Source organism: Sander lucioperca, chromosome 7 (genome assembly GCF_008315115.2).
Source record: "Sander lucioperca isolate FBNREF2018 chromosome 7, SLUC_FBN_1.2, whole genome shotgun sequence".
In the NCBI taxonomy this organism is placed as follows: domain Eukaryota; kingdom Metazoa; phylum Chordata; class Actinopteri; order Perciformes; family Percidae; genus Sander; species Sander lucioperca.
This window is the reverse complement of record NC_050179.1, coordinates 38,045,188-38,064,535: the sequence shown is the minus strand read 5'-3', so window position 1 is coordinate 38,064,535 and position 19,348 is coordinate 38,045,188. Positions and strand designations below refer to the sequence as shown.

Below are 19,348 nucleotides of genomic sequence, written 5' to 3'. Positions count from 1 at the left end.
AGAGCGACACAAGGAGAAGAAACGTAGCGTAGGGAGGAAGACGAGAAATAGCTTGAGTGCAGACAGGGACAGGGAGGGAGAGAGGGAGAGAGGTAGGGAGAGAGGTAGGTTGAGTGAAGGGGGTTAGACAGAGAGAATAAAGGCTAAGAGAGGCTGTGAGTCTGCTGGGAGCTCAGGCCTCACAGCTCCAGGGACACTGGCAGATGTGAAAGGTGAAGTAATTAGAAACCATAATTTATGTGCTATCAATTTACACACTCAGCCGTCCCCTGTGTATCCATGTGTGTATTCCTGGACTGCTATCTTAGTTGGAGCCCATTTAGGTTTGAGACCTTCAGATTGAGGATGTGTTTTTGAAGTGTAGTAGTGGCAGCTGTTCCTCACTCGGAGATGTTTCAGTGCTCAGTTACTCCACAAACTGGCCCAGTAAAGATGGATGCTGGGTGGGGCTACTGTGGATGGTACAGTGGCTACTGTTTGTTGTGGCTCGTTTTGTGTGAGTCAAAAGAGTAACAACAGAATAACAACGTTTTTTCTCCATTATGTATTCTGATACTAAACTGCTACTGTTCTAACAACTGAATAGGACATGCTGTGGAAAGTTGCTGAAGCTGAAATTAAGTCTAATAAACTGAATAACAAACAACATCACATTCATTCACTCATTTAAATTATTAAATATGGTGTCTCTTTAATTTAAACACCATTTGAATTAGTCTTTTTAAATTTACTATAACACTTTTACTACACAGAAGACACACTCTACTCTTGATTAATTGTCCACTGTTGGTTACCGGTAGAGAAGGTGCTGGCTCTGACTGTGGTCCAGGTTAGCTGCAGACCTAATCAGTGTAATGGATCAAACAGATTGGGCTTTACATCTAAACTGGGCTCCTGCAAAGGGCGGGACTAAACCCATGGCAAGCACAGACATTTTATGGATTTAGTTATTTGGTTTCAAATCAAAAGCATATTCAAATTCAAAACACACAGATGGCCCCAGATAAACTGTGCTGAAGGAAGTCACTTTGACAAACTTCAGGCTCCTGGCCCAAGGTAATAATGTGTTACCAAAACACAAAGTAGATGCAAAAACACATTTTAAATTGATTTAACTTATGATTCATAAAAAAATCATAAAACAGGACAGACAGGCACCATTTAGTTATTTTATATTCAGTACAACTTGTAACTGTTAACACGAAACACACTTCTACCTTTGTCATGAAGGCAGAAAGTCACCAAACTCCTTCCAAACATCCAGCAGGTTTAAGTTTCAATCTATTGTCCACACTGTCAACAACAAAATGTTAATTGTCTTCTTCTAAATTCTGCATTTAATACCATAGCCCTATATCATTAACAAAAGCAGGATGGTCCTTCTACTTTGTGAAGCATGCTGCTGTGTAAACATTTAGTTTGATTCAGGAATACTTCCTGAGAAACATTTTGGATTCTCCGACGCTCAGAACTGGAAGAATGGCGCTTACAGCTGATCAGATGATTTATTGAGGTAATAAAGTCTGTCAGACTGTTCTGTGAGCCAGTGAGAAGCAGGTATTCTTAAAGGACTTTTAGATTAATGTGAGTAATAAAGTATGATTGAAAGACTGTGGCGCCAATTGGGCACTAAGGAAAATGGAGGGGTGGTCGTGTTGTAAACTAAAGCATAAATCACCATGACCTAAGGACATCTTGTTTATTCTACAAGTGGATTCCCTGGTAGTTCCAATAATCCATTAGGGTCTCTGTGTTCCAGTAAAATTACAAGTAATTGGGTATAGATGCCCTTGAAGAGTTCCATTTTCAGTGCTTACTGCATCACTGCAGCGCGGTTGCACTCTCAGAGGATTGTGTCATTTTCTTTCAGACGTACACGCAATTGCATCATTTGAAATGTTTGGGGGTTGTGTTTCAACAGTGTTTACATTCAGTTATTGTGAAATTATCATGCCCCACTGTTGCATAAAATGATATATTCATAAATTGTAGTTCATCAAAGACACTCTGTTATAAGTAATGCTTTTCTATTATTATGAGCATGAAGTAAAAAATGAACACGTCAGAAAAGGTGAGTAACAGTTCACCATGATGTGTGCTCAGTCTTTACTGTAATTACTCAAAAGAGGAAGAAGCCTAAATTCAATTAAATTTCAATTTTATTTATAGTATCAAATCATAACAAGAGTTATCTCAGGACACTTTACAGATAGAGTAGGTCTAGACCACACTCTATAATTTACAAAGACCCAACAATTCCAGTAATTCCCACAAGAGCAAGCATTTAGTGTGACAGTGGTGAGTAAAACTTCCTTTTAGGGAGAAACCTCGGACAGACCCAGGCTCTTAGTGGGCGGTTGTCTGCCAGTGCCGGTTGGAGACGTGATGAACACTGGCAATCATGGTCACAATAAAGATAATGGAACTATGACTAGAAATAATAGTTGTTATTGTTGTAGTAGTTTATGGCGTAGCAGGGCACTGCGCGGTGTAGCAGGGCATAGCAGGGTGTAGCAAGGTGTTACAGGGCGCCTTGCAGGACCACGGCGACAGCTGCAACCATGATTTATGTGCCACCCTAATCCAGGGAAAACTGCTGGGCGAGAAAACAACAAGCTCCCCAAAGCTAAGTTAGTAACAAGCATTTGCCCACAGATGAAAAGAGAGAGGAGAGAGGAGCTCAGTGTGTGTAAATGGATCTGAGGTCAGACAGGCAAGGCGAGATAATGAATGACAAACAAATATGTGTACTAATGGGTCTCCACTGCCATTGTATTGGCAATGGCAGTAGAACGCAATAGGGTCCATGACTTCTGGCTATCAAAGTAAGAACCTCATTGCTCATCTTATAATGCGAACATGCTCAGTGTTCAGTGTCTTTAGACTAGAAGAACTTTTGGGTCTGAAATCCAAGGCCAGCTCCATATATGCTGGCTGTCAGACTACTGAAAGCTTTATGTTCACTTCCTCAGTCTGGCTGCCCATTGGTCCACTAACATCACTCAACCTCTGACCTCGTGCTCCATGAAATCTGTCTAGCTCGCACTTTCTGACACCCTTTATCTTGTACCCCTCTCTATTCCCCCATGTCTCTCTGTCACTCACTCTGAGTCCTTGCTTATCCATTACCAGCTGGCTGTTCAGCCTACATGTCAGCTTGGATGACCCATGGCCAAAATATTAGCATATGTTGTGCAGCAACTGACAAAGGTCAGAGTGTGAGCCCTGCAGCAGCCAACATGTCCGTCAATACTCACGTTCTTTTCAAGTGTCCTTCAGCAGACGTCCAGAACTGAGAGGCCCTGCGGAGGAAAAAGCTGCTACAAACCTGAGCTGGAAATGATGTACATGAAAAAAAAAAGGAATTTGCAAGCTTGCATATTTATGTCAAACATATGTTGATTTGGCAATAACAAACACTGGTACACCTAATACATCTAATATAATAATAATACACCTGCCGACAACTCCAAAGCTCACTAACCCACAGGCTTCATCTCATTAGATTCCTCTGTAGGCTACACACACACATTTGTACTAGGAGTAACATGTTGGAGCTAATTCTTGACAAAATATAGCAAATAAGCGTATTTCCTAAAATGTTGAACTATACCTTTTCATGACTCGTGACCTTTTATCTAGCACCCTCCTAAGGATACAATTTAGACTTGTACCTCCACTATTACAGTATTGTTTATTTTCTGTTTTGTATTCTGGTTTGTAACACACTTTATAACCTCTACTGGCCGCAGGACTTTTTTTTATCTCTGGTCAGAACAGGAAGTGGTCCAGCACAATGGTGCACGGTACAGTTTAGTAAGGTTTAGGCACCAAAACAACGCACTTGATGTACTTCCGTTTGTTACGTAAACATACCTTTCAGACGGGACATGAACCGCGATCTCCTAGGTGAAAGTCCTGTGTTTGTCCCCCCCCCCCCCAGCCTACCTCCTTACCAGGACATTTGGCGCTCTTATACATCATCACCTTACTTCCTGCTTTGCTCGCAGGCCACTATAAACCTAAATAAAGGTTGTAATTGCTGCTTGAACAAACGACTCATGTCGGCCTTTTTTAGGGGAGGACAGTCTCAAGTTAAGTCCATGTTTGACTCTCTGGGTCTCTCAGAGTCAGTTAGTAGTTGGTCAATGTTTGTCGTGTAGGCAAAAGCTCAGCACAGGTTGACTTCACCTCTATTAACTTATTGTGCGTTGCTGTTGTAAATGCAGACTTAGCCCTTGCTATTTTTTGTATTCAAGGTAAGGTATCTCTCTGCATAATACTCTAGTCGCAGGTATAAAGTCTGTAATTGAATCATAAACCTGATAGGTGCTCTCTTTTCATGTGTTGCATCGCTGCCTTCTGTCACCTTCCCTCCTTCTCATTCCCTTCGTCATCCTTTTATCCATGCATTCATAGGTTGATGTCTCTCTCTCTCATCATGCCCCCCCACCCCCCCACACACATCCCAAATGCCTCCTTGTTTTCTGTCAGCTGTGAAGGTTGGCTGTGTCAGTCGTATTAACTGCAGGCTAATGTGTTCACTTACAACAGAGAATACTGACAAGTCCACATCAGTGGTTTTCAGCTGGTGTGTTGGACTCCCTGTAATATACATATATTACATACATACACACAGTCTACACAGTCCAATAATGATACTATGATTAGGATTCCCATGGGGACAATTCCAGTGCTGCAGCAGAACCCCAGAACCGATAACAGCCGGGGAGGACATTGAATAGGGGACATATATATACATCTCAACAAGAAGACGCTAATGAGGATTAATAAACATGCAGAGCAGAACAGGTGAACAGAAAACATGGAGAACAGGTTAGCTCAAGGTCTATGTATTACTTTGGCATTACAGTCAGAGATGCTCTGCATGTGTGAGTAGATTTCCAAATCAATCCCATAAACCTCTAATAATCTATACTGACCATTTAATAAAGTAAGAGCCTTATGAACAATAAATCAATTATTGATGGTTAATATAACACCAATGACTAATTATGACTGTGTTTAAATGTTTGGGTCTGTTTTTATCCTTCAGTATCGGTACTCTTGACATTTCCTGTTGGTTTTCTGTGATCAGCTGAGCTTCTGGCCGAGCCATGTTTGTAACGTTTGTATTGTAAACATATGTTCTACACATATTCTACACATGTAGAAATGTAGATACATTTTTTTTTTTTTTTAAGATCATTTTTTGGGCTTTTCCGCCTTTAATTTTTGACAGGACAGCTAGGTGAGAAAGGGGAGAGAGAGGGGGAAGACATGCAGGAAATTGTCACAGGTCAGATTCAAACCCTGGACCTCTGCGTCGAGGCATAAACCTCTCAGTATATGTGCGCTCGCTCTACCACTGAGCCAACCCGGCCACTAGATACATTCATTTGACTGTTTCTTGGTCAAAAACAATTGCCTGGCAATGGTCTTCTGTTTATTGAGGTCAAAAATGAGCACAGATGTTCATTTGTGTGTGTGTGTGTGTGTGTGTGTGTGTGTGTGTGTGTGTGTGTGTGTGTGTGTGTGTGTGTGTGTGTGTGTGTGTGTGTGTGTGTGTGTGTGTGTGTGTTTGGAGCATCTCAAACCACTGAGGTGACGTTAAAGCTTTCTCCATTCTGATATTCATTGTTTTCGCCATCCTTCTTATTGACAAGATAACAATAATCATTGTCCTTTTTTCTATTAAGGAAGCCTCCTGTATCTCTAATCCCTGTCCTCTGCCCCTAGAATATCTAGAAGGCGTAAAGACATGACTTTCTCTGGGGTGTTGGACAGGAAATGCAGTTGGGATGAGGCCTGGGACACGAGAGCTGTTCATCATTGGATCTAGGGCCAGTTGTTGGTCTTTATGTCTTTACATCATGGAGTCATCTCCTGCATTTGGGGGTTAATCTACTGACTCATGGAGGGTCTAATTCTTTGCTTTGATATATAAAATGAAACATTTTAGATCTCTATAGAGGATTTCTCATCTGTTTTTGCATTCTGATTCAAATCTTATAATGATACAAACATCTAGTGGCATCCAAATATGATCCGGACTAGTTGACTGGCTGATTGATGGAATAGATGCCTAACTACCCAGCAGCAGCCTTGCAGACTCACTGACTGCATCAGAGAAAGCATGATGCACTGACGGATGCCTAAGATTCTTCTTCCCTACCCATCCCATTCCTTCTCTTCATGGCCCTTCCATCCCTCTTCTTCAAATATAAACAAGGATTTTTTTGAAGAAACTCTTCCAGAATTATAAATATTAGGCTAGTTAGATAGTTTCCTCTAGTTTGGGCTCTTGTTTCACCAACAGGTGTTCAGTCTGTTGCTCTGTCTTTTTAGGACCAGTAGCAGTGATTAGTGGGGAGGAAGACTCTGCCAGCCCCCTTCATCATGTCAACCATGGGATTATCAGCCCCTGTACGCTGGATGGCGGGCCAGATGCCGTGGTGATTGGGATGACCAGGATCCCCGTCATAGAGAACCCACAGTACTTCAGACACGGACACAACTGTAACAAACCCGCCACCTGTAAGTACAGACATCTACATGGACCCACACACTGTGCACACTGGTAATATGTAGAATGCTTATGGATCATTTACAGTTTTTTTTTTTTTCAATACAATAATGCCCAGTTTTTTTTAAGATGTAGATTGGTACAGCATTGGTACAGATTTTTAGCCATAGTTAATGTCACCATCCCTCAAAACCTTGTTTACAAGACGACACGGAGACTGTCCACCACAGGACAAGTAAAACAGCCAGCCTCTTTGTTTGAATAGGATGTACCTTCCTTCTACTTCAGCACAGTAAAGATAACAGTAAAGGTGGGTCTTGATCCGCTTCCAACCAATCTCTGGTGCGATTTAGTTGTGGTGCAAACAGATTGGACCAACTGCAAACTGAAGATATTACTTATGTGACATTAGTGTGATTTCAAATGTGAAACCATATTAAACTTGTACAAACCGTCTCTGAAACGTTGGAACTACCATGGAGATAATTTGCTAACAGATAATTAACCGGAGGGTGTTGTGTTTGTGTCCAACTCAATGCAGTGAGTTGGACACTCCCCCCCCCCATACCATACAAGACATCTTGTTTGCATCTACATCAAGGGCATCTACAGCAAAATATGAGCACCTTGTCATTGTAACATATATATAATGATTATTTTGTTGTTAACATTCAACAACATGAGTCTTAGCCATAGTAGTTTTGTAAAAGCCCCGAGTGTGTGTCCCATGTAGGCTCAGTCCTTAGCAGTGGCCCGGCTTTGAGTCTCTTCAACCTTTACTCTCATTCTTCAGCTGCTCTAAAAAAAAAAAACTAAAAAAGGATTCTTAAAAAAAGCCTGATGGCAGAGCTAAGGTTAGCTACCTGCTCCTCTCTCTCTCTCTCTCTCTCTCTCTCTCTCTCTCTCTCTCTCTCTCTCTCTCTCTCTCTCTCTCTCTCTGTTATTCCAGTAGTCTCTCCACCCTCTGTCTCTATTGAACACAGATAGTACTCTGCCACAGCAGCGGAGCAAATCACTGTTTGCCTTTACAGCCACATGAATCTCAACAAATCCCCTGGGAGACAACACTCACACACACACACACACACACACACACACACAAACACACACACACACACACACACACACACACACACACACAGTAGTGATGTTATTGCCAATGGCGATGCTGATCCATCACAAGAGTCACCTTGTGTGATTATCACCAGCTATATACTGTATGTCCACTGGTGTGTGTGTGTGTGTGTGTGTGTGTGTGTGTGTGTGTGTGTGTGTGTGTGTGTGTTTACTGTGTTGCTTTCTCTCATGTGTGTGTGATCATAAACCCACCATCATCTTCAAAATGTGAGCTCATGCACAACTCACTAGTACACACACACACACACACACACACACACACACACACACACACACACACACACACACATAATTCGTTATTCTGCTTGTTGGTTTCGTATTTCTCACATGGTTATATGATCTTGTATTCATAAGGCAATACAATTTTATACTTTTAGTCTAATATGCTATATTGTTGAAAATCATTTGTCTATAATTTACAGTTGTTTTTTTTACAATTCATTTATTTTACAATTTACACATCTCTCCTTACTGAGTTCACTCAGTCAGTTAAACACAATGAAACAATGTTGTTACTCTTTAGCTTGAGAGCTAAATTTGCAGCGAATCCACTCACCATCTTTACGTCCAAACCTTACTTTCTTCACCAGTGCACACTGTTTGTAAATCGTGCACTGCAGAAATCCTACAATATGCACAGGATTCCTTGGGAGACTGGTGGGGTCAAACCTCCGACATCATAGCTGTAACTTGACACAAAAAGATGGTTTAGATGGTCACAGGTGGAGAATTCCTGGTAATGATGGTGCTTTCAATTCCAATGAAGTGTATTACGTACATACTTTGTAAACTGTACAGAAGCATTACACCAGAATACTTCATAACATATGTTGGAGCTGGAACAATCGTGCTGCTGTGACCCAGCAATGGTATATTTCCATTCTTAAATAAAGTCCTGCACCATCCTCGTTATGCTCAAAATTCACACACTGTTTATTTCATAGCAACAGTCTTCATGCTGCTGTAAGTTTTTAACACATCAGCATCATATTTTCTGGTTTTGTAATGCCAACAAATGTGGATTTCAGATAGACCTTTAGTTAGCACAATATTGAAGAAAGCTTCACATTAAAATCAACAAAGCATTCACATTCACGTACAATAGTTTCAGGCCATTAACTATAAAGCTGTGTTCTTACACATTCTGTTTCATCTATTATCATGTATTTAATATAATTCCCATTCAATCACAATGTGCTTATAATGCACTAAAGACACCACTTCAAGTAAAGTGTTGTTGAAATGATGGAAATGTTCAGTTTGCTCTGCTGTCCTCTCCTTCCTATAGCAGAGTGCATGATGGGAGTCCCACAGCTCATTACAGGCTGGCTAATTGCAACCCAGTGGCGGAACGGTCAACTCATTCAGCTAACCTTGTGTGTGTGTGTGTGTGTGTGTGTGTGTGTGTGTGTGTGTGTGTGTGTGTGTGTGTGTGTGTGTGTGTGTGTGTGTGTGTGTGTGTGTGTGTGAGTGTGTGAGTGTGAGTGTGAGTGTACAGTGAAAGTGGGTCCTTTTTGTGTCTTTGCTGCTGCACCTGTACATTTACCTGCTTGTTTGTGTGCCCCCCCCAAGCCATTGAGCCATGCACACAGCACTGCCAGTTATAATGCAGTACAAGTAGTACAAGCTAAAGCTGGGAAGACTTTGGCAGACAGTTAAAAGTTCCATGTCACAGCGCTGAATCTTTAAGCAGTTTGCGGCTCAGTTCCCTGCAGGCTGGGACGGGCTGAGCTCAGTCTGTCTCACAGGACGGACACAGAGACACAGTCCACCACGTACAGAATCAAACTCGTCAATCCTCCTTTCTGTGAAGAAGAAATCAAGACAACAGGACAGTGTTAACTGCTGGGACACTTTAATATCATTCATAACATAAAGCCGCCTACACATGATAGGTGGCAAAACCGCTTTGCCGGCCGTTCCATTGATTTCCTGTGGGGGGATTTCCCCTGGCGTTGCGCACCGAGCACTGACCTTTCGAAAGCGCAACCAATGAGATAACAGCATGTTGTTACCTAGCAACGGGAAATAGCTTCCTTGCGACTCTTGATGACGTTTACCTGCGCTGCGCTTTGCTCTGCGCCCTACCTAGCAGTGCTCAGAGAGCAAATCGCACGTCATGTGTTGGCGGCTTAACATTTAATATAACTTACTGAATTGTGTTTGCTGTTTGGATTTGGTATTTTGTGGACATTCTATTTGTTATTTCTGGTTTCCAGGGTCAGAGTAGCATCAACATTACTTTTTCATTCTAAGGTAAAAGTTAGGCCTACATTATGTTATGCTATTAATGCATTTATTTATTTGGCATATTTCCTAATGGATATTTTGGGCGTTGATAATTTTATCTGCTGGATAACTACACGTGATACACAGTAGCATAAAGCCGACTAACGTAAACCCTGATCTCCATTTCTGTTTTTTTTTTTTTTCAGAAATGTTTCATAGATGTAGCTAGCATACTATGCTAGTAAGATGACAGTCCTATTCTTGATCCCACCTACACAGTTACATCTACAACTGTGTGATCAAGTCATCAATGAGCTGAACACCAAACAACTGTGAATTAGGGAACAAAATTATTCAGAGGTGTGGAGGAAATGTTGAGGCTGTAACAGCAGCAGATGAATGCCCACGTTCAACAATCACACAAGTTCAAAGTCTGGGCATCCACAAACTTTTGGCTATATTTATCCAAACTAATCATGGTGTTGTTTGTAACTCTTAACACTTGGATATTTTGTGGCATAATGAATATTTTAGTCTCTAAGGGCCACAAAGCAAACGTGTGTTTGCATCTATCACAGCCTGAAGCTTTATTTCACTTTGCTAACATCTGTGTTCACTCAATAGCATACATGTGTCTGAGCAACACGGTCTCACGGCAGTTCGTGAAATGGTCACGTTATTTTGAATCTATTGATTCGTGTACAGGGATACATTTATCTTGTTAATTTTATGGTGGTCACCACGTGGGAAGCATCTATACGGAGGTTGGGTTTAGGAAAAGAAGAATGGGGAAAGTTAACGTCACACGCCGTGATACGATCCGAGGTCTCTGGGGGACACGGGACAACAACGGGACAGTTGAGTTTAGGAAAAGAACAACGGGGAAAGTTAACGTCACACGCGGGACACGATCCCCGGTCTCCGGGGTGAAAAGTTAACGTCACACGGGACACGATCCCCGGTCTGTTTGACCCATCCACCACCCCAACCAACCTCCCTGCGCGGATTTTCGGCATTTCATACTACTCACTACCGTAGTCGTGCTTCCCATTGAAATACATTAGTTTAAAATATGTGCTCACCACAAAATAAACAAGATAAACGTGTCTATGTACACTAATCAAGAGATTAAATAACGTGACCAATTCACGAACTGCCGTGAGACTGGGTTGGTCAGTGGGGGTTAAGGAACAGTTAACCACCGACAAGCTCTCTAAAGACCAATAGTCACCACCCATCAATGAAAGTGTATTTGAAAACCAAGCATTAAAGTTTTAGTCTTAAGACATGCAGCAAAGTAACACTGAGGATAAATAGTAGAACATTATGCATTCACGGCTCCTCTTCTTCATCAGCAATTATTCATATAAGGTTCTGAGGGCTGTGAAGCCTGAATGCTGGGGGTGACAGCCCCTCCGAGGGCAAGGCAATTAATTCATTACATAAGCCACGCAGGAAAGTACAGTAATTAACCCTGTCCTCCATCCATCCTGCAGGATCATTTAAATGATCTTACTCCAAATGCAACAAGGACAAACTGGTTCACATCTTTACAATTTGTTGTACAAAAAGTGACAAATGGCCCAAATGAGCCGTCCCTCTGGGCCCCAGACTCATCAGACATGCTGCTGCTGGTGTCCTGCAGGGACCTGAGCTGAATACACTTTGTTGTTCATCTTGAGACCCAGACTAATTAATGCATTTTTTAATGTTCTTATATGGGGCCGTGTCACCCAAAGCACAGGTCTAACCTCATTATGAAATATTAACATCAGTTTGGGCCTCTCTGGACTACTGAAGGCTTGTTTTCTGATTTCACTCAGCAGCCAATTTTGAGTCTGACAACTGTTCACACAGAGGAATATAGAATCATTTTTCGCACTTTTCTTTTCCCCAGATCATTGATCCAGTTATAAATGGTGACCATTCCCTAGTTTTGATTTCTACATATTTTGTCTTGTATTTGATAAACATCATACTTGCTACAATTATTGGTTGCCGAGTGATTTTGGTGATCTACATATGAGATATATTATAGAATCAGTGACTCATTATTAACATCACAGTAAGTGAAACCCTAAAGGGAAAACCTTAGACGTAAGATAAATATTCAGATTATTTTCTGAAGCCCTTCTGAAAAACAAATCAGTGAGAGGTGTCAATACATTCTGAGAGATGGAAAACATTTGAGTATCTAATGTAGGTTTAAAGAGAATGTGCTGGTTTGTCCTGAAAAGATGATTGTCTCTTGCTGGTGCTTGGATTGAAACAGTCAGCAGTCAACTCTATTTGATTTGAGCTACGTGTCTCTGAGGTTCAGCTTCCACCTCGATACATTTCAGGTGAATTTAGTGGTGGAAATTAAACATAGAAAGAAAATGACATTTATAAAATTCAATCCACAGACTTTTTTTCTGTTTCTTTGGTGAAAAGTGTTCTTGTAATGTGGTGTGTTTGTAATGTGGTTGAACTGAGCATCATCCTAAAGAACAAGTAGAAGAAGGATTTAGGCCACTTTTTTAGTGGCTGTGTGGTAGCATAAAACCTGATTGTAATGGATGTCAACTCAGGCCCTGTGTCTCTGTCCCTCTCAGATGTTCAGCATATTAAACGGAGGGACATTATTCTGAAGAGGGAGCTCGGAGAAGGAGCCTTCGGCAAGGTCTTCCTGGCTGAATGTTACAACCTGAGCCCGACCAAGGACAAGATGCTGGTAGCTGTAAAGGTAAGAGATAGTGTGTGTGTGTGTGTGTGTGTGTGTGTGTGTGTGTGTGTGTGTATATATATATATAAACCATAGACTGTATATAAGAATGGACCAACAGATCCCGTTGCTCTGGACGGAGACCAGTGAAGGCCTTTAGAAGCACTTTTCCGGTGAGCCCTGAGCGTTACTGCGCAGCCTCCAACTGAGAGAAACGACGTAAATGTGACGTGAGCAACGTGTCTGAAAGTTGTAAGTCTTCTGGTAGCTGTGCCAAGAGAAATCTCAATCATTCCGAATCTTGCAGAGACAGAGAGCGTAGATATATGTAAGGAGATAACATAGGCAGTTATTCGCTGTCAAAGTGACGTCAAAATGAATGGCAGTCAATGGAATGCTAACGTCGGGTGATCGCTTTGTAGCATCAAAATGGCGCCCTAGGAGATTCGAGCTTTGAGGCGAAGCTTACCCCCTCGATATAAACACAGCTTCTGCCTTTCTGAGGAGCAGAGAAAACAATGTGTGGAAATCATGGATGGATTATAAAACCTAGATGCATTGTTGGAGGTGGAGCCCCGTTCATTCCTCTGAGAGTTGCTCAGTGGCGCATGAAGGCAAAAGTTTAACTTTGGCCGAGCCAGCTACTTCCTGTTTAGCACTCTGCTAACTTAAATGATTTAATTGTATACAATTCTGATAGTATGACGGGTCATTTCGCAAGAGTTGTGATGCTCAAAAAAATCCAAAATGGAAAATGTCTTTTGGGCCTGACATGATGGACATGGAAGTTGTAATTCCACTGTTAGGCTGCTATGTCAAATTAAAGCCCCCAGGAAGTTGTCGGGCAAATTAGTCTGGTGGACATGCATCTAGCTGATGGAACACGTGTGCTCACAGATATACGTTTACATCTGAGTCATGTGAGTCCAGTCTGTGTTTCCCATCAGTCAGTCAGGGTTACATCACTCTAGAGCCACCGAGCTGTTCCATATGATGAGTACAGTGGTGAAAACTATTCACCTCATCTAATAAAGAGCGCCAAATCAGCAGGAGTTTCGGGCTTTCCTTTGAGAAATTGATGCACAACACAGGGATGTAATCTACCACTAAGATGTGTGCTTGCTTAGTCGTGGGACAGTTCTGGAGCAGTTCTATTCTCTGAGATCTGAAATTGACCTCTTTTTGAAAGAAAACGTTCACAGCTGAGCAACCCTGAGTGGTTGGACCTCACTTTTTTAGTTCTCGGTTATTGTGGAGGAAGTAGAGGAGGACATGCAGTTGGAGCTTATTGAACTGTAATGTGATGATACTCTCTGAAGTGGCCAGCAGCAGCTGTCACAGTTCTACAGATGCTTGGCTAATATCGAGATGCACCACGACAGAAGGATGCTCAGTTCATTTCACTCTACATGAGTGAACAATCAAATTTTCTCTGATGACACTAAACAAGAGCAGACTGAGGTCCACCTCTGTGGTTTACTATCTGTATGTCTACAGAAGAACTACTAACAAACTTCAATTATACTTCTAAAGCCACACTTGACTCCATAGCACTTGTGAAAATCTGGAAAGTCAAATCAACTCACAGCATGTCTTGGCTAAATAACAACACCCGTGAGATAAAGGGAAAATGCAGACAAGCTGAGTGAAAATAAAGAGAAAATGCAGACTATACATTTACATTTTGAAATAACGAATGTCTACCTATCTGAAAACTGTAAAACAAACCAGGTCCTCCTATTTCACTTATATTTCAACAAACCGTCATTTTTAAAACCATTGAATCCATTATCAACCTTTCTCCTAGACAACAGACTGAAGCCAATCTGATGATCTTTGAGCAATTTCTATCCTTCTTCACAATCAAAATAAATGATAATACATGATAATAAAACTCCAGATTGATCATGCCACCAGTGACCCTGCTTCTCTACACTGAAACCCATCTGCCTTGCTCAATAACGTTCAGCACCTTTCACTCTGCACTTTAAAGGACATAATGGCCACATTAAAGCCTTCATCAAGTCCTTTAGATTTTATTCCTGCAAGATTTCTCAACACGGTTTTTAACAGTGTTTGTCCCACTATTTTACTGATTTTAAGTAGCTCTCAGTCCACTGATTGTGTTCCCTCCTGCCTTTATCATGCAGTAGTACGCACTTCTTTAGAAACCAAGCCTCGACCATACTGATTTAAAAAAAAAAAAAAAAAAAATTCTAAATCACCATTTTTATCAAACGTTTTAGAGAAGAATGTTTACTTAGAGTTGAATTTTTTAATTAATACTTGAAAAAATCAATCAGGTTTCCGTGCACATTATAGCACTAAATCTTCTCTAATCAAAGTGACAAACAACCTTTTACTTAGAGCTGATGCTGGTGATTGTTCAAATTCAATTCATTCTAGATTAAGCTCTGCATTTGACAATGTGGATCACTCAATCTACTGGATCTCCTTGAGAACTGGTTCGGCATCAGGTATACTTCATTAAATGGTTCAAATCTTACTTATGAGACAGGTCTTTCTCAGTAGCGATGGGCAAAGTCTCCTTCTCAGTGGCCCCTTTAACCTTTGGTGTTCCCCAAGGCTCCATCATTGGCCCCCTTGTCATTCTGTATATACATGCTAACACTGGGATGTATCACACAAATACATAAATACATCCATATACACAAACAAAAATCCAGTACCATTGTTATGCAGATGACACATACATTTATTTCCCATTAAAACTGGTGAAGATGGCAATTTTAATATTTTTTTATCCTGTCTGTAAGATATAAAATGCTGGATGTCCCAAACCCTTCTCCAGTTAAACAAAAACCAATAACTGCAAATAATCCATCTCTTTTTTACAGAAGCATCTTGGACTCTTGTTTTCAAATGTCAAACCTGCAGCCAGAAACCTGGGTGTGATATTTAACAATGACCTTTCTTTTGAAAAACAAATTACAAAAGTCATGTTTCTCTCAATTAAGGAGCATCTCAAAGATCAGGTCTTTCTTCCCTCGGCCTGATCTCGAGAAGGCCATCAATATTTTTTTCGGGCTAAAGTACTGTAAACTATTGTATTCAGGGTTGAGCAAAAAGCCATCTCATGCCTTCAGCTGGTACAAAACGCAGCTGCCTGACATGATCACATCAGCCCTGTTTTAGCCTCAGATCCTCAGACAGGGCTCTGCTGGTTGTTCCAGAATGCCAGGTCAGGACTATTTTACTGGCAATTTTATTCCCTGCCTTCTTTTATTTGCCAACAAACAGAACAATACTAAATTGCAGGAAGGCCTCTTTAAGAGTATACTTAGTTTCCTTGCTCTCCCATACTAATTGTTGGTCTATTATCTCATGTGAGGGCTTGAGAACTGTTTGAAGACTAAGCATGTGTATACTGCACATCCTTTGATGGACATCTTGCTATTTATTCAACAAAGTCTAATTGTATCCCATGTTCAGCACTTGGCCTCTAAATTCACACCCTTACATACAACTGAAGTTTGAAATCATTGATCGTATTTGATGTGAAAGTGTGGAGTGTGCAGGTGCATGCTCACACACAGGGCTTGTGATAAAGTGTGAAACATTTGTTCTACAAATGTAAAATATATATGAAAGGAAATAACAGGAATTGAAAACCATCAGTCCAGTTTATGACGTTAACAGTTAAGCTAAAATATAGCTAATATGGCGTGGATTAGATTAATAACATGCCATATGTTGAAGAAAGAGAATCTGTTGTACAGCAGCCATTATTAATGGAAACATGGCCGACGCATTGCAGCATATAGGTGTCTCAGTGAGGATATAGAGGGATTACAGCTGCAGCCTTTTTAATCCTGCACGATTGATTGGCCTTTGCAACATGATTCTATAGGTTGCCATCCGTACAACCAGCCCTATCTGAGAGACACACACACACACACACACACACACACACACACACACACACACATGCACAAAGAAACACATACACACACACACACACACACACACACACACAGTAGTTTTACAGTACAGGACCTACAGTACTAGTACTAGGTTTTTGGATGTTTTACATCTAAATGATTTTGGTCGTGCATCTACAAATCAAGCATTTTGGCAACAGTATGTCCTAACATGTAGGAGGTTTAACAGCATCACCTTTATTTCTTGGCAGAAACTGTGCACAAGCGCTTCAGAAGTCAGAATGTTATTGTGCGTATTAACCAAATGAGTTGCTGCCACCACAGTAATGGCAGCCTGCTTCCTTCTGCTTACAACCTGGATTAGTCTTTAAGGAGCATCATATCATAGTGAATCTAAATGAATCAGCCCACAAAATTTCATTTTCATTTGAAAAATTCTAGTGTGTGCTTGTATTGGTTTGACAAGAAGGTTCAGGAAGTCATATTTTCATTAATTATTGATCATTGATGTTTTATGCAAATTATTTCCTCAGTATGTTGATGCATGACAGGTCAATTAGTATTTATAATGATTGTGCCACAGGTTATTTCCTTTTGAAAGACCAATGAAGGGCAGTCCAGTCCCATCTCTAATTCAATCAGTAATTAGTATCAGCTACATGCAACAGCATTATGGGAAAGCAGTTAGCATGGTGTGTAGACTTCAGGAATGCCCTTATTGAAGTTACGTTACCATAGCAATGAATGTATGTATGTGGGTCCATCTGTTTCACAACTGAGAACAGTACAGTATCAGTCTCCCATTCATTGTCTACGGAGCAGCTCCAGACTTAGACTGCTTTCACACCTGAGTCCGTTTGAACCAAACCCGGGAGCGTTTTGTTTGAAAGCTCATTGGAACTCTGGTGCAGACCAAACAAACAAACTCTGGTCCATTTGAAAACGGGGGGCTCTGTTCTCAATATAGGAAATGACCCAAGTAAGAATTGTGAGAAAAAATTTAAACATTTCACTGGATCCCAGCCCAGATCCACACACACAAGATGCACACAGGTACAACATTAGTTCATACAGACATTTACTTTACATTCCTGCATAATTCTGTGCTGACATATTTTAAATGCACTGACTTCTAAAGTCAAGTAAACAGATGTGTAGTCTACCTGCAGCACACATTTTATATTCCCCATTTGATTCCCTTTCCTGAATAGGACATAAATAGAGATACACTTTGGAAGTTTGCTTGTCATCATGAAAATATGGATGACAGGATAATTACGTGTTGAAAAAAATGATAGCAAGAACACAAATGTAACAGTGAGTGTGGGAGAGACATACTTCAACTAAGGCATTTTTTTCTAAATCATTCTTCCCAGGCACATATAATATTCTTCATTTCTAAACTTACTACGACTAATTAATTTGAACCCAATTTTACACATATTTGTTGAGATCCACATCCTGCTGGAATCAGTTCCACTTTTCCGCCATATCTCTTATGTTTACTGAGGACAGAAATCATAGATATGTAACTTCAAATACTGCCTCATCTTTATGTTTAGATTTCGAAATCAAGGTAGTCTGTCACTGATGTCTGTATCAATGGATACAGTGCAAACAGGAACTGCTATGAGTTAATGCAACATGACTTTTCATGGTACACATTCACCCAAAGGTTAAGAAATATAGCCTAAAAATGGTAACATTTACTCTGTTCATCGCTCCCAAAGCATGATGGTGGGAACATTGCAAAATAGATTCATATCATAAGAAAGATAAAATAGGAGTGATAAAATACATGAAAATGTCCTTTTTTGTTGGTCTCACCCTAGTAATACAGGTATTTGTGGGGCCTCGCAGGGAAAAAATCCTGCGTCTGTAAATAAATGGATGCTGCCAAGGGTTCAAAAGGTTATTTAGCCACATGTTTATTTCTGAAATTTCTAAATAAAGCATTTTAAATCACTGTTTAGAGTCTGGCTAATGACAGAGATCCTCTGTTAACTCCCAACATGTGATGTTGAATGGGATATCTCTGCATCAGATCTATTAAATATAAAGTCTCTTTTATAATCAACTATTCAAAGGTTACAGTGGCACATACATTCTGCAAATTATGTCAGCAGAAGAGTTGTGAGCATTAACAAGGCTCTGAGAAGGAAAGAGAAGACAGATGAGGAAGATTAACGAGAAGGGAACCATGGCAGCAGTACCGCTATTAGAGCTATTAACAATAATCAAAGTGTTTCAACTCATTATTGTCATTTACAAAAGAAGAAGAATATGTTGTCTCTTGTCCTCCGTCCGATTCTCTGTCCTGTCTGAATGGGTTGTTTGACTCTGCTCTGGCCCCTGAGGACCTTTCTCTGTTGAAAGAAAGTAGAGCACAGTGTAGTGTTCATGGAGAGGACCAGAGAGGGATAATGAAGAGAAAAACAAATGGAGGGTAAGAATATAAGTGGATCAAGGAAAACAAGGCAGCAGTAAACATGTTTGTGTAAACCCCGTACTTTACTGTTACCTGCATATATTTAGACTCTACCAGTCCTATCAATGTAATACTTCAAGTTGAGCTATATTCTGCATACTGCAATTAATGTACAAGTTCTTCCAAAGTAAACACCCTACATAGAGCACATACAATAAAAAAAGAAATATACAGAAATATTGGCCAAGGGGGCTACACCATCATCAGGCCGATAGCTGATTCTGAGATTGCTCGCCCACAGACAACAACAAAAGAAACATTACACACAAGGTCAAGGTGTGGTCGCTGGATCAGCGATCACAGCTGGATTGATAAACAGCTGGAGATGATTTAAAAAAAAAAAGGAGAGAGAGCGAGAGATC

At 40.7% G+C, this 19,348-nt stretch overlaps 1 protein-coding gene across 2 annotated transcripts in view; it reads left to right on the top strand.

The window, feature by feature from the left end:
- ntrk3a (neurotrophic tyrosine kinase, receptor, type 3a) overlaps positions 1-19,348 on the top strand; it is a 137,852-nt gene that overhangs the window by 95,945 nt on the left and 22,559 nt on the right. For both annotated transcript variants that reach the window (XM_036003254.1, XM_031285500.2), the window contains exons 13-14: positions 6,349-6,537; positions 12,487-12,617. In XM_036003254.1, coding sequence (XP_035859147.1) covers positions 6,349-6,537; positions 12,487-12,617 — 320 coding nt within the window. The remainder of the gene's footprint in view (positions 1-6,348; positions 6,538-12,486; positions 12,618-19,348) is intronic.